General features: G+C 32.2%; 1 protein-coding gene across 1 annotated transcript; it reads right to left on the bottom strand.

The window, feature by feature from the left end:
- Window positions 1-4805: 4805 nt before the first annotated feature.
- Window positions 4806-11931, bottom strand: LOC114342833 (tetra-peptide repeat homeobox protein 1-like). Its single transcript, XM_028293643.2, has 2 exons — window positions 11772-11931; window positions 4806-5663 (listed from the first exon to the last, which is right to left on the bottom strand). Exons 1-2 carry the CDS (start codon window positions 11793-11795, stop codon window positions 4956-4958), a joined length of 732 nt encoding a protein of 243 aa, XP_028149444.1. The 5' UTR covers window positions 11796-11931; the 3' UTR covers window positions 4806-4955.
- Window positions 11932-15035: the final 3104 nt, after the last annotated feature.

A 15035-nucleotide genomic window follows, 5' to 3' on the forward strand; every position in this document is an offset into this window, starting at 1 on the left:
ATCTAACCTAAAATAAAACATTAATTTTGAAGTTGGCTCAAAGTGGGTAAACACCACATTATACCACATATTTACACAAGAGAAATAAAGGCAGCACTTCTCATGCTTCCGAGCATGGAAGAGTGCGGGCACAAAAGTATGACACACTTGTGTGAATCCAACACAAGAGTGCATCAAGGTAAGTTCCCAAGATTCCGGAACCGGTATGGTTTACGGAGATCGCGAGAAAGGAACTTTATCTTCTTTAACGTAAACAAAGACTAGTCTGATGGTGTGCATCCAGACTTTATTTACAAATGAACCGTATACCAGGCAACTTAAATTTTACTAATAGGTATTCGTCGTGTACCGTTACTCACATCAATTAAACTCATTAAATGGTTCACATTAAAGGCTTAGATTACGCGTAACCCCAAATTGTTATCAACATGAACTCAAGGTACTAGAAAAAAAATATTCCTGACTAAAACAAAGTATCCACCCAACTACATAAAGAACCATTACATTTGGCCTTACGTATACTATCGGACTCACTATCGATTTGGATATTAGCACCTAAGTTAATCCAAAGATGAACATCAAATTTATTGTAGTGCACGAGATGCAAAACTCGCTTATCGACAAAAATTGAAAAAAGTAGTTAAGCACGCTATCTTGTTCGTATAATATTTACTTATTATTTTACATAAGTATTTGGAACAAAACTAATTTTTTAACACACAAAAAGCTATCCCAAAAATCATGACTTGATGCAAAACTCGCTTTATGCATTGATGCGTGTGATGCAAAACTCTCTTTTTGTAAGGCGTCCAATCACAGCATCGGATTTTACTCACGTGTTTACTGGTGTGATTCGACCGTTTGAATCAGTTGCGTTTTAGCGCCATTTAGTGGTTTTCTGAATTGTTTGTTTTACTTTGGGCTGCAGTGGTTTAAAATTTTGCGACCTTGATCTACAAATTTAATGTAATATTATAAGTAACTGTTTAATTGCTTTGTGACTAAAATGTTTTCCAAACTATTTCTGTATCATTTTTTTGGTGCAAAACTTGCTAAATGCTTTCTTTTTTCTTAATTTTTTTAAAAAATATACGATATTTTTTTAAAATATGTTAAAAACTATTAGAGATGCATATGTTCTAAAGGGACGCTAACAGTATTAATTGATTATTAACAAATATAATGCAAAAAACGTTTTTTGTACTTTCCTCAAATTGCCTTTACATGCAATAAGCGAGTTTTGCATCTCGTGCACTCTTTGACATATTCAATCGAGAGTAACCAGGATATTCTCCAATCGATTCTTGATGATTTGATCATCGATAGAGGGGCAACTTCTAAGCGAAATTTGTTATAAAAAGTTATTAACATAAATCAATACTTTTTGAGTTATTAAAAATATCAAAAATTTTATTTTTTCTTAAAAAAATGCTTGTTTTAAAGCTGTTTTTCACGTATTAATAAAAAACTATAAGCTTTTGTAAAAAAGCTGTAATTACCATAATTAAAGATAATAAAAAATTTAATGCACTCCCCACTTAAAGAACTAAACTAATGTTATTTCAAAGTGAGTTATGGGTAATTGAATGTATATTTTTTTGACGAGTACTCAAATACAAGTATTCAAGCTTACATAACGGGAAAACGATGCATTTTATAGAATATACTTGTTAAACACTTGTCAAAGTACTTCAGAATACCTATCAAATGAGCTCCAGAAGAAGTTAATAGCATCAAAATTAAGCAAGTTATGATGAAAATAAGAGAACCTTTTCGATTTTTTTAGGAAAAAGTGAAAAATAAAACATACGCCATTTCCACAAAAATTAAAATTTGTATTAGTCCTCACAAAAATTTCTTTAGGTTAACGTAGTTAATGATTTTAACAATTTTAACCGGTTTAGAATGCATATTTTTGAAAAAAAAAGGTATAATTTAAAAAAATCAGAATTTTTAAAATTATCGTAATTTTCATTTTTTTTGATAATAACTACAAAAATACTCAATATTCGTAAAAAATAATAAATAACTAAATTTTAGTTTTTTTAGTTCCAAATACTTTACCTATTTTACTATTTCCGTAGAATAAAAAATAACCGAGATAGAAACGTTTAAATTTCAATTTTGCTGCGAGGACCATGTAGCCGTTTTACTATTTAACCTTTTATTTTTAAAAAAGTAAGAGGTTTAAAAGACTAATTTTGGTGTCTTTTAATAGCTCTTGGAATCAACTTTCGACTATTTCTTAGGTAAACCTTATATCTTCAAAATTGACGGAGTAATTTACAAAAAACCATAACATTTTTTGGAAAAATTTTTAAAAGATACATTTTGAAATATTTTTGGTGCATAAATTTTAATGCTATCAACTTGTTCGAGGGCTTATTTGATTAATATTTTTATGAGATTTGACAAATGTTTAATAAGTTTATGTTATAAAATGCATTATTTTCCCGGTATTTAAGCTTGAATACTTAGATTTGGTTACTCGACGAAAGAAATATACATTCAGTTACGTATAACTCACTTTTAGTTAACATTGAAAGGTTTTTGTAGTAAGGAGTTTATTTGATTTCTTATTTGTCTCAATTTTGATAATAATAACTTTTTTGTAAAAACTTATAGTTTTTGAGTTATTTATGAAAAATCGGTTAAAAACATGCATTTTCTCACGAAAAATTAAAATCTTTGATATTGACTCAAATGACTCAAAAAGTTTTGATTTATTTTAATAACTTTATATAACAAATTTTGCTTATAATTTGTCCTTCTATCGAATTGTGGGGTTATTTTTAATAAAATAATTTTCACCCACGAGGAGGGGTGGCATCCACCCCCAGGGTAAAAGCGCAAGTTGGCACCATGTCACCTTTGTTCCTTGGGATATCCTCTAACCACTCTCCAATTCTTATGGAAATCAATGGAGGTTCAACGAAATCGGAGGTAATAGCTCATATCCACCTTCAATGGAAACAATGGAAACCTTCTCTGGTGACACCTCCGAGGCTTCTACAATTTGCAAGCCATAACGGATGCTGAGACTAAGGAAGGTGAGGGAATTTTACAATTTATAATTCACGACCCATCTTCTCAGCGCGGTAAAGTTCCAATGAGAATGGTTACCTTCGTACTCCAATCAGAGTAATCCATTCGCGTTGGAACTTTACCTCGCTGACCAGATGGGACGTGAATTATAAATTGTAAAATTCCTTCATCTTCCTTAGCCTCAGCATCCGTTATGAGGATGAACATCCGTTATCAGAGAAGGTTCCCATTGTTTTCAATCTGGTAGAATGTAGAGTAACATTTTTTGGGTGTTGCTTTATGTGCTATTAGATTGTAAACTTAGTCTTTAGTCTATAGTTTTAATTTAATCTCTCCAATGTTCGATTACAAATTATTTTTGGTAAAATCGGCATCACCGCGCTAAAAATTCTCATAAGGACTGCATTGCCTATGTTCCCTATATTGTAAAGTCAAGGTGGAACGGACTATAACCGTATAAGTTTATTTTATAGTTGTTATATAAATTAAAATTCAGAAAAATAAAATTATTATTAATATAATAATAAATATTATTAACGTACATTCATTATTAAATTCGTAATATATTTTGCTCTTGGTATATTTCGTCCTCTTCTTCTTCTTCTTCTTCTTTCTGTCTGTTTTTTCAATGTGCCTCCAGTAAGTTGTCATTTCATCGTTTTCGTGATCTTCCCGCTGATCGTCTTCCTATTGGGGAACCGTCTATCGCTTTCCTTACTACTCTATTTGTTGTAATTGGCCTTATGTGGTCATTCTATTTTACTCTTCTGTTTCTTATCCAGTTAATAATGTTCTCCTCGCATCTTCGTCGTATTTCTGTACTTCTAGCTCTATCCCATCGATTTTTCGAGTGGTTTCATCTCCACTGTTTCGACCAATCTTTTTATCCTCTCTGTCAGGTCGTGTTTCTGCCGCGTATGGCACTATTGGTCTAATGACTGTTTTGTAAATTCTATCTTTCATTTCTTTATGAAAATATTTTCTATATCTACCGATATTTTTATTTCTCCATATTGTGTCGTTCAGGCAACCTTCGGCTCTGTTTGCTCTATTCAATTGATCTTCCACTTCTGTGTCGAGCTTTCCGTAGCTGGATTGTGTGAGGCCTAGATATTTAAACTCCATCAATTGTTCTAATATTTGACCATCTAGCTCCAATTTACACATATTAGATTTGCTGTTATAATCATGCATTTTGCCTTTTTTGGTGAAATAAACATGATAAGTTTTCTGGCGGTTATATTATCTTCACTTTGAGAGATTATTATTGCATCGTCTAAATAACAGATCATTTTGAGTTGTTGTTCAACCATTTGGTATCCTTTTATAGTTCTTACTTTTTTATCATTTCATCCATTATCAGGTTAAACGTTAAAGAACTCAAGGAATCCCACTGTCTTATCCCATTGCCTGCTTGAATTGGGTCAATTAGTTCATTTTATACTTTTACATTTATTGTGTTTTTCTGGTAGATGTTTTCGATCGTTTTAATTATACCTACAGGTAACTCTCTTAAGTATAACAAATGCATAACGTCCTTTAATTTGACCCTGTCAAATGCTTTCTTAAATTTCACGAAACATAAATATGCCGGTTTGTTATATCCTAACGATTTCTCTTGAACTTGCCTCATTATAAATACAGAGTCGGTGCATGATCTTCCCGACTTTAAACCTTGCTGTTTTTCTGATAATTTTACAATTGTCTTGGTATATTTGCTAGTATAAATTAAGACACATGAGAAGATTAAATAAAAAAAATTTATAAAAATATTTTTATTAAGGTAGAAAAAAGTGTATAAATAAGTTTATATTACAAGTAAAAGATGAGAAGAAAACAACGGTGCAACAAAACATAGATGAAAATAAAACAATGAAATAGAAACAACAGTCACTTGTTTAATGTTTGGTTTAATAATGGTGGCTGTGCAGGTCTAGCCCACCTCCAAAACCATGCAAACCACCATCAAAACCGCCTCCAAATCCATGATCGTCATGGCCGTGGACAATAACTGGGACTTTTTTCTCTACGATTACGGGTACTTTAACTGGGTATGGCACTGGCTTGTGGACTGGGTATGGTACTGGTTTTGGAACAGGTACTGGGTGAGGTACTGGGTATGGTACTTTGTATGGTACTTTAACAGGGTATGGTACCTTCTTAATTACTGGGTATGGTACTGGTTTCTCTACGGGAACCGGGTATGGTTTAGGTACGTGTACTGGATATGGACGATCTACTGGTACAGGTACTTTGACTGGCACTGGAACTGGTATTTTCTTTTCGATGTGTACGGGATATGGTGCAGGAACAGGTACTTTAACTTCTTTGGTGATGGTAATGTGCTTAACATGACCTTCGTCTAATCCACCATACCCTCCACCTAACCCTCCACCATATCCTCCGTCGAAACCACCATGTCCACCCAAATCCAAACCATGCCCTCCAAGTTCAAGTCCTCCTCCAAAGTCGTGTCCCCCACCGTAGCCTAGATCAAGAAGACCACGTTTTTCCTGTTTCTTCTCGGCTACTGAAGATACCTTGGCTTCAACCTTAGAGTCGGTTCCAGGGTGGGCGGAAACCAACAAAAGGCCTGCCAAAAGGACCAATCCACAGTACTGAAATAAAATAAATGATTTTAGAATGGATACAAATTTATTTTCCTTTCTAAAAATAATAATTTAATCAAACCCTAAACAAATTCATTGATTTTATATTAAAATTTATAAACTGAACATTTTCTCTAACCCAGAAGGCATTCATGAAAAAATAAATATTATACTGGAAGGTAACACTGAAAATTCAAGAGGAGGAAGAAATAGAGAAAGCAATAAAAACGTTAAATTATGGAAAAGCACCTGGAGTGGATAGAATAGCAGTACATATTACAAGAAAAAAGATGAGCAAAAAGGAGAACAAATATATATTACTAAAAATAATGAATAAAATACTGAAAATAAAGATATACCAGAAGATTGGAAAGTGTAAATTACCTACCCATATACAAAAATTTAGACAGGAGAAAATGCAATATCTACCGAGGATTGACGTTCCTATGTACATGTGTCAAACTCATAGGAAAATAATAAACAAACGATCTATAATAATGAGAAATCACATATTACACGAACCAAAAAATATATTTAGAAGTGGTAAGAGTATACAGAATCATATAAAACAGATAACTTAAAAATCACCGCAAGGGAAAAAGAGCTTATATTTCTGTAATGTTATGGCAAAACTTGATAAGCCCGATTTTTTTATATGTCCGATTATTTGCTTGGTATGTTATTTAGTAGCATTTCTTAAATTTGGTAGAGTTTGGTATGTCTATGGTGAAGGTAAAACCATTAAAAATGAGAATGACAATGTATGATATATCCGCTATTTACTTATTAGATAGGGCAAAAATTGATATGTGAATTGATTTCTTATGTTGATTACTTTTTGTTTTTAAGCTGGCAAAACATGATTCAAACTTTCAAAATGCTCTCCTGAAAAATTTGATTAAACGCACCTATCAACCTTTGCCAAAACACTAGGTAGAGATTTAGCATTTATTGGCCTCAAAAAAGCCTCATTAAGAATGATACAAAAACATTTAATGAGAACAACAATGCTTTAATTAGTGATAATTGAATATCAGAAGCTTTTACAATAAATGGAGGTATAAAACACAGAGGAGTACATAAGTTACGGAAATCTGCAAACAGTAGAAATCTCGGAAGAAATGTTTTTTGCGATTTGGTGCTAATTCCAAATACTGAAAAATATTAAAGTTTTTGACCGAAGAGGGCCGATAGAACAACGAGCAAGAGGAAGACCGAGCCTTAGGTACCAGGACAACTTCGAGAATGATTTAAGATATATTGGAATTAGAGCATGGAGAAGAGTTACCAGAGACAGGGGCGAATGGAGGATTGTTCTGAAGAAGGCCTTGGCTCATAAAGAGCTGTAACGCCACTAAAAGTGATGATGATGATGAAAAATAATTTCAGCCTAATTTGAAATTATTTGGAAATATGGCATAGTTTTTGTGGTTTACTTTATTGGACTTTAAGCTTTTTTCAAACGGGTCTATGGCAAAATTTATATTCAGCTGAGCACATGGAAGTTTAGCAAAGTGGTTTAAGTCGATTATTATGACGTTTTAAAATTCAGTTAGGAGTTAAAATAAGTATTCTTCAAAAAACGGGACGTGTGACAGCTGCAGCTAAAGATAGATTTTTAAATCTCTTATTTTCGGCGTGGGTAGCTTCCATAACAATTTGCCGATGTCGTTCTCGATCTTGCGCGGCATGTAATAATTGATCTGCTGATAAGCCAGTCCATTAACGAAGGTTTCGGAGCCATGGATATGTGTTCCGACCAATTCCTCTTTTTCCTTCTATCTTTCCATTAATTATTAACTGCAGCATCCTGTATCTGCTACCTCTCATTATATGCCTCAGATATTCAAGTTTTCTGTTTTTTATCATCTTGATTAAGTCACCTTCGCCTTGACCTACTCTGTTAAATACTTCTCTGTTTGAACTGCGTTGAACATGATATTCTGAGCATTCTATGATATGACCACATCTCGAACACTTCTAATTTGTTCATCGTGTTAACCTTCATGATCCAGGTTTCACATTCATATAGTAATACAGGATACATATAACATTTTAGGAACTTGATTATTAGCTGTCTAAATTTTTATAGAATTAAGTTATTTCTTATTACTTTTTATTACTAATTCTATTATTAAGACACTTCTCTTGGGACTACTTTTTGGTTACGCCTGTATTCCTGATTTCTATTGCTTGCGAACCAAACAAACGATGAATGAAGGAAGATACGGGGAAGTCTAAAAGTTGCACTTTACTACCTGCCTATTCATCAAGGCAAAAATCCAACGAAATCCTGATCCCGATACTTATATAGGAGTAAAACTATTATTAATGAATTCGGTGCAAGACGAAAACAAGAGACATCTTACATTTCAATTCATTCAGAGAGGACCAAAAACGTCCTTACGTAAATTTCACCCTTATTAGGGATCGTCAGAAGGGTATATATGGGCAAATCTCAGAGGAGGGTATATCTCTATATTCTCTCAATAATTTATATCAAGGAGAAATTAAAAATATCATCTTGACTATGAAACAGATGTAGAGCTATAAAGTAAAGTGAAGTTCATACTTATGAAAAATTATTATACAGTGCTAGTCAAAAATCCGTACCCCCCCTCGTATCTTTTGAACGGTTATACCTATAAGAGTGAAATTTGGAGGGAGGAAATAAACGGACGTAAGCTTCTTAACTAGTCATGACAGGTGACGTAATAGTGACAGATGACTTTACAGCACCACTATGACAGATAATTCTAAATGGGATCTTACGGCAAGTGATACCTCATTTGAAAGGTATTCAAAATAACTATTCAGGCATACCAATTTTTTTGGGTTTTAGTTGATTTTGATTTTGGTGAATAAATTAAATAAATATAATATTGTAGTTTCGCATTTAATTAATAAAAATTCAAATATCCGCCTATGGTTTTTTTGTCAAAAAAGTTGACGTTTTTTAATTCTCTAGTAGTTTTTACGTCAACGTCAACCTTTTTGATAAGCAATCATATGCAGAATTTTGAATTTTTATTAATTAAATTCGAAACTACAATTTTATATTTATTTAATTTATTCATCAAAATTAGCTTAAACTCAAACAAATTAATATGACTGAATAGGTACTTTCAATACCTTTCAAACGAGGTATCACTTGCCATACGGTCCCATTTAAAATTATCTGTCACAGTGGCGCTGTAAAGTCATCTGTCATAATTACGTCACCCGTCATGACCAGTAATAGTTAAGAAGCTTACGTCCGTTTATTTCCTCCCTCCAAATTTCACTATTATAAGTATAACCGTTCAAAAGATACGAGGGGGGGTACGGACTTTTGACTAGCACTGTATATATTATTAATGACAAATTTCTTATATTTTTACATTTTTTGATACTTAGATATTTTTAGATACTAACGATCTAAATTAATTTTGAAAAAAAAAAATATACCTATTGAATGTTTGAATTATTGAGAAGATTTTCAGTATATCAATGGGAGTAGGGTTGTTGAATAAAAGAAAGTTTTAACTTTTAATTATAAATATAAGGGTGTCGTGTATTTATACATTTATAGTTGACCGAAGAAAATTAAAAGGCTAGTTTTAATGCATAGTGAAACTTATCGTGTTAAAAATTCAGTTATTAGCACTTTTACAATTTCTTGTGTTGGAGATAAATAATAAAACACTATCGACAATTTACAATTGTAGTCGTCTGTATTAAATATTTTACACTTTTCAGACAATCAACACAAAAGGAAGCATTTAATAGATCGAAATAATTATCAACTGCTGAATATGTCAACTAACAGCGCAAATTAAGGATAAAATCGATGGAGGTTTTCTTTGAGAATAGTGGTAACCGCAATAGTGGCAATTAAAGATGTAATCGATTTAATTGTTTGTTCCTTTGAAAATGTTTATTATAGATATTGCAATAGTATATGCAATAGTAAAAGGTATTAATTACTTAAAATATCACTTTAAAAATTCATAGAAAATAAAAAGAACACAAAAATCTCGCACCTATGTGTTTTAAATTCATTCATATTTTTCGAATCCTAAGGAAACTTATAAGTATTTTTGAAAATATTAAACGCAGAATAAAAGATCACATTATTACCGAGGGCCGAAAATTCCTTATTTTTTGCGCTCGGTAATAATGCGGTCTTTCTTTCTGCGTTTAAATTTTTCAAAATGATCTATTAGTTTTCTCACTATATTCGAAAATTTAAAACATATTGGCGCGAAATTTTGCACCTACGCAAGAGAACTACATAAACCAAGAAAAAAATGAGAGAAAACATCATCTTACATAATATATAACAGAAACTTGATTTCCATTATTATGGGTATTTTTTTTTCAGAGGGAGAACCAGGCCTAAATAGTGGCCACCTATTATACTATTGGCAGAAATAAGAGAAGGGACCAGGACCAGACGGACTACAGTCTAAATTTCTTAAACTTCTTGATGATGAATCTTTAAGACTACTATGTAAAATCTTGAATATATATGACACAGGCAACATTCCAAAACAAGACATTGGCTAGTTTCAGAATTTATTACGTTACCAAGAAAAGGAGCATGGTGGAGAATATAGGCTTATCTTATAAGTATAATAAGCCATGCATTAAAACTTGTTTATAAAATTATACATCGCAAAATATACAAGCTATGCGAAGAGAGAATACAAGACAAACAGTTTGGATTCATGTATATTATGTATTCCAAAGATGCAAAGATATGAGTTGGGATATCTACACTGGCTACGTGGACTACCAAAAAGCATTTGACACAGTTCAACACCTAAGAATGTTGGATGTTCTAACAAAGGCCCAGATGCATGATAAAGACCGGAGTATAATACAAAATGTATACTGAATTAATCAGCCACAATAAGAACAAATCTTGGAGATGAACCGACGAAAGCGATCTAGATTCTGAGAGGTATACTTTCACCTGTATTATGTTACCTATACTAAACATGAACTACTCCTAAATGGAGAACGTCTAAACAACATACAACATGCTATGCATGGCACCGTTATTTTTCAGGCAGTTTAAACAGTTTACAGCAACTAGTAAACAAAGTAAATGAAGTAAATGAAAGATTCGGACTACAAGTAAACATATCAGAAATTAATTTATGGTCATCACCAAAAATAAAATTAGGGACGATCAATTGCTGATCAATAATACACCAGTGGACCGAGTAGAACAGTTTACCTATCTTGGAACAATGGTAAACGAACAATGGGATCACTCACAATAATTAAAATGTAGAATTGAGAACACTAGGAGTACGTTCAACCACATGGACATACTGTTTACAAGCCACAATATTAATCCGAATATAAATGTAGCTAAAGCTCCTACAATGTTATATCTTCAGAATATTATACTACGAAGTTGAATGCTGGACACTCACTGAAGCGATGGAGAAAAAACTTGAAGCCTTCGAGATGTGGCTATACAGGCGGATCCTAAGGATATCATGGACGGACAAGATAACCAACGAGACCGACGACGAAGAATGGAGAAAGAAAGAGAAGTGATGTAAACGACTAAAAGAGAAAATTAGAGTATTTCGGACACAGAATGAGGAAAGGCACTAAATACAGATTACTGAAAATAATTCCTTCAAGGCAAAATATTCGGATAGCGAGGAATTAACAGAAGAAGAATATCATGGTTAAAAAACCTGGGAAAATGGTTCTCCACAATAGCAGCTATAATATTTTTAAAGCATTAGTTAATAAGTGTAACCAGAATGAACGCCAATATCCGAAATATATAGGTACCTACCAAAACAAAAATATGGGTATCTTGGCATGAATGTTATGAAAGTGATATATTGGAAAAAGTTTGAAATTGTAAATGTATAAATATCGATAATATAATTTTTTTTACTAAGAGTGCTACAATTTGACTAGAAGAAAATAATAAAATATAATATGTCAAAACAAAAACAGAATAGATCTGAAAATTTGCGGTGCACTTAGAAGACGTAGAACCCTGATATTTTCTAATTGTCTACGATATATTTTTGTTTACCGACAATGGTACCGACTAACATCGATGCTCCACAAGAAATAAACAAATAATCACTGTTCACTTACTTGGAGGCTCATCATTGCACACATACGAGGTTCAAGCGACTGTTGTTTCTACCCTTTACTCGGTGCGTATATATATAACAGCAAGATATATGTCAAAAGTTTTTGCTTTCTTAACGTCCCCACCTCGAAGAACATATTGTGGATGCATACTCATACAATAATAAAATCTATTTTACAATATTGTAATATTTTGATACACTCCACCAACCAAATAACTACAGGCGCGTGCACAGAAAAAGTTGCCGTAGGGGAAACAGTCAGTGTTTCACAATAATTATCAAATTAAGGTTTAAGTATAAAAAGATAATTATTCCATATTCAGCAATTGAAAAAGCAAAAAATGTTTATGAAACCTATTCGACAACACATTAAGTGTTTTTATTTTTATTGATTTTTTTTATATGAGGTAGAGACACATGTATTTGTTTCTTGATTATAAATGATGAAACTATAGTAAACATTCAGATGTTTTAAATAAGTAATATTAAACTCAGCAATAACTTAACCATCTAAGAAGATCTATGAGAAATATGAAAAGAAATATTCCAAAATATCAACACAAGTAAAAATTGTTCAAAACAGGGCTCTAAAACATGTATATTGATATGAAATAATTTATTTTGACCGGTATAGTTACCTAAGTGATTTTTATTTTCATTTTTAATGAAATGGAAGGACAAAGAAAAAAATGACAGAAATTTTATAAGAAGAATGGGGAACATTTAAACATGGTTTGATAAATACAGCAAAACTGGTATGTGAGACCACATGAAATGGGAAAGTTAAACGGACACTATGGTGGAATATGGAGGTAAAAATCGAAATAAAAGAAAAGAAGAAATTGTGTTAAGAATAGATACAAGACAAAATGCAACAAAAATATAAATGATACCAAATACAGAGTACAAACGTTAAGGAAATAGTCAGAATAAGAAGAAGAATAAGAAGAAGAAGAGCTGGGATAAGATCGGAGAAAAAATTAAGGAAAACAACAAAGAAAATGTAAAATTATTTTATAGAACACTGAGAAATCTACGAAACAACAACGAGCAGCTAAGAATAAAAGGAACAATGACCAAAAACGGAACAATAATGGAAATATGGAGAGAACATTTCGAACAACTATTGAACGAGAGCAAGTAAAAGCAGAGGAAAATAAAAACAACCAAATTGACGGACCAGAGCAAAACACTGAGGAAGCAAAACCTGTACAGGAAGAATAACTAGAACTAGGGGAAGCAATAGATAAAGACTGGGAAAGTAGTTCTTGAAAACGATGAAGTTAGTCCAGAAATGTTGGAATAGGTAGGGGAGGGTGGCAGGTACCTAAATAGGAGAAAAATAAAAGAAAAATAATTATATATCTTAATGCTAATATGAAAAAAAAATTGCCTATATAATGGTCAATTGCAATAATTGTACCAGTGCAACAAGGAGGAAAACAAAAGAGGCTGCCAGAAGTATAGAGCCATATTCGTATTACGTGTAGCAGCAAAACTATATGAAATAATAATAGACAGAAAAATCAGGATTTAAATAGAACGTGAACTAGAGGTTTTACAAACCGGATTCAGAACAGAACAAAATAAACAATACTATGCACACACTATGCAATATGTAATAGAGCAAGCCTTAAAAAAATAAAGAAGTATACAAAAGTGTTGCAGATATAGAAAAAGCATTTTATTTAAACGAAAGAAAATTATATGTGAGAGACTAAAAAAAAACAGGTAAGCGAAGACCTGATAGAAGCAACTAAAATTACATATATACGAAAACAATAAACACAAGAGAATATAAGACAATATATTAAAAATATAAGAAAATAAAATATTTAATCTCAATGGTATAAAATGAAATAGAAGGCAAAAGATAAATGCAAAAATATGCGTATTTGCAGATGACATAGTATTATTTGCCGAAACAACAGGAAAACTGAAGCCTAATTTAGAAAAATGGAACTAAGAAGCAAACAGTTGAAACCCAAATGTAAATAAAGAGAAGACATACATGAAAATAACAAGTGAAAAAGGCACGGATATCCTAATCGAAGTGGTGATAGATCAACAAAAAATAAAGAAAAACAAACTTATACAAATACCTGGGATATGTAATCAATAAGACAGGAAGAAACAAGGACGATCTCAACAACAGACTAGAATTTATTTAGTGCCTGGAAAACTATTCCATGCCCTAAATAAAGGATTACTTGACAACAAAGAAATAAGAAGGAAAACAAAGATGATAATATATGAAACAAGCAAGCGTTGACATATGGAGCAAAAAACTGGATTTTATACTATCCTTTTACAACGTTCTTCGTCTTCCGATACCCGTTCGCTTATCCTCTCAGTCCGCACATTGATCTACTTGCAGACCTCTTTCATCCATGGCTTTGTTAAATCTTGCTTGCCAATTTGTCCTCGGTATACCTCTTTTTCTTCTACCTTGCGTTTTTAAGTTTTTTACTTGTTTTGGGAAACCGTCTTAGTTGTATTTCGTTGATTTCTTAATTTATTTTATGTGTTACGTTCATGATTTCTCGTATCTGTATACTAAAACAGGATTTTATTAGAATATAATTGAGACTAGGATACAAGCAGCAGATATGAAATATCTCAGGAGAAGAATATGGGAAAGAAGGACAGACACATACAAAAATGAAGAAATAAGAAAGACTTAAAATTAAACCCTTACTTGACACAGTCAAGGAGAAGAAACTGGTATGGTTCGGTCGTATAATACGAATTAACAGTGACAGGCCAGTGAAAAGAGTCTGGACAGATAAATCGATATGAAAAAACAGAAGAGGCAGGCCAATAAAAGAGTAAAACAGCGATATAGCAGAGGTTTTATAAAGCGATATAGCAGAGGCCAAGAAGAAATCGTGGCAGGAAATTACACAAAAGGCAGAGAAAAGAAACTAATGGAAAAAAATTCAATAGCCAGACGTATATAATCCGACAACTGATGGTAGAAGAGGAACGATTATATGTATGTTTCTATTTTTTTATCGACTAAGTTTATTAATATCCATAAACAACGAAATAGCGAAGGACACAGCTTAATTATTATTAAACCTTATAAACATGTGTTACATATAAATTACATCTATATCTTTGGTGACCTGTCAATTATTGGTTGGAAACCATAGCAAAGTGGGTAAAAGAGGATTCTAAACCACATTGCTACACCTGAAAATGTTTAACAATATAATTAGATGAAGGAGACCTATTTACCCCAAACTCAAGATGGTTCTTTCTT

This window comes from Diabrotica virgifera, chromosome 5 (assembly GCF_917563875.1).
Source record: "Diabrotica virgifera virgifera chromosome 5, PGI_DIABVI_V3a".
In the NCBI taxonomy this organism is placed as follows: domain Eukaryota; kingdom Metazoa; phylum Arthropoda; class Insecta; order Coleoptera; family Chrysomelidae; genus Diabrotica; species Diabrotica virgifera.

What these genes read in the sequence shown, in the direction of transcription:
- LOC114342833 (XM_028293643.2), bottom strand. Translation starts at nt 11,795, where the DNA reads ATGTGTGCAATGATGAGCCTCCAA. An exon ending in GTGCAATGATGAGCCTCCAA is followed by an intron (nt 5,664 to 11,771) that starts GTAAGTGAACAG and finishes ATTTTATTTCAG; the next exon opens with TACTGTGGATTGGTCCTTTT.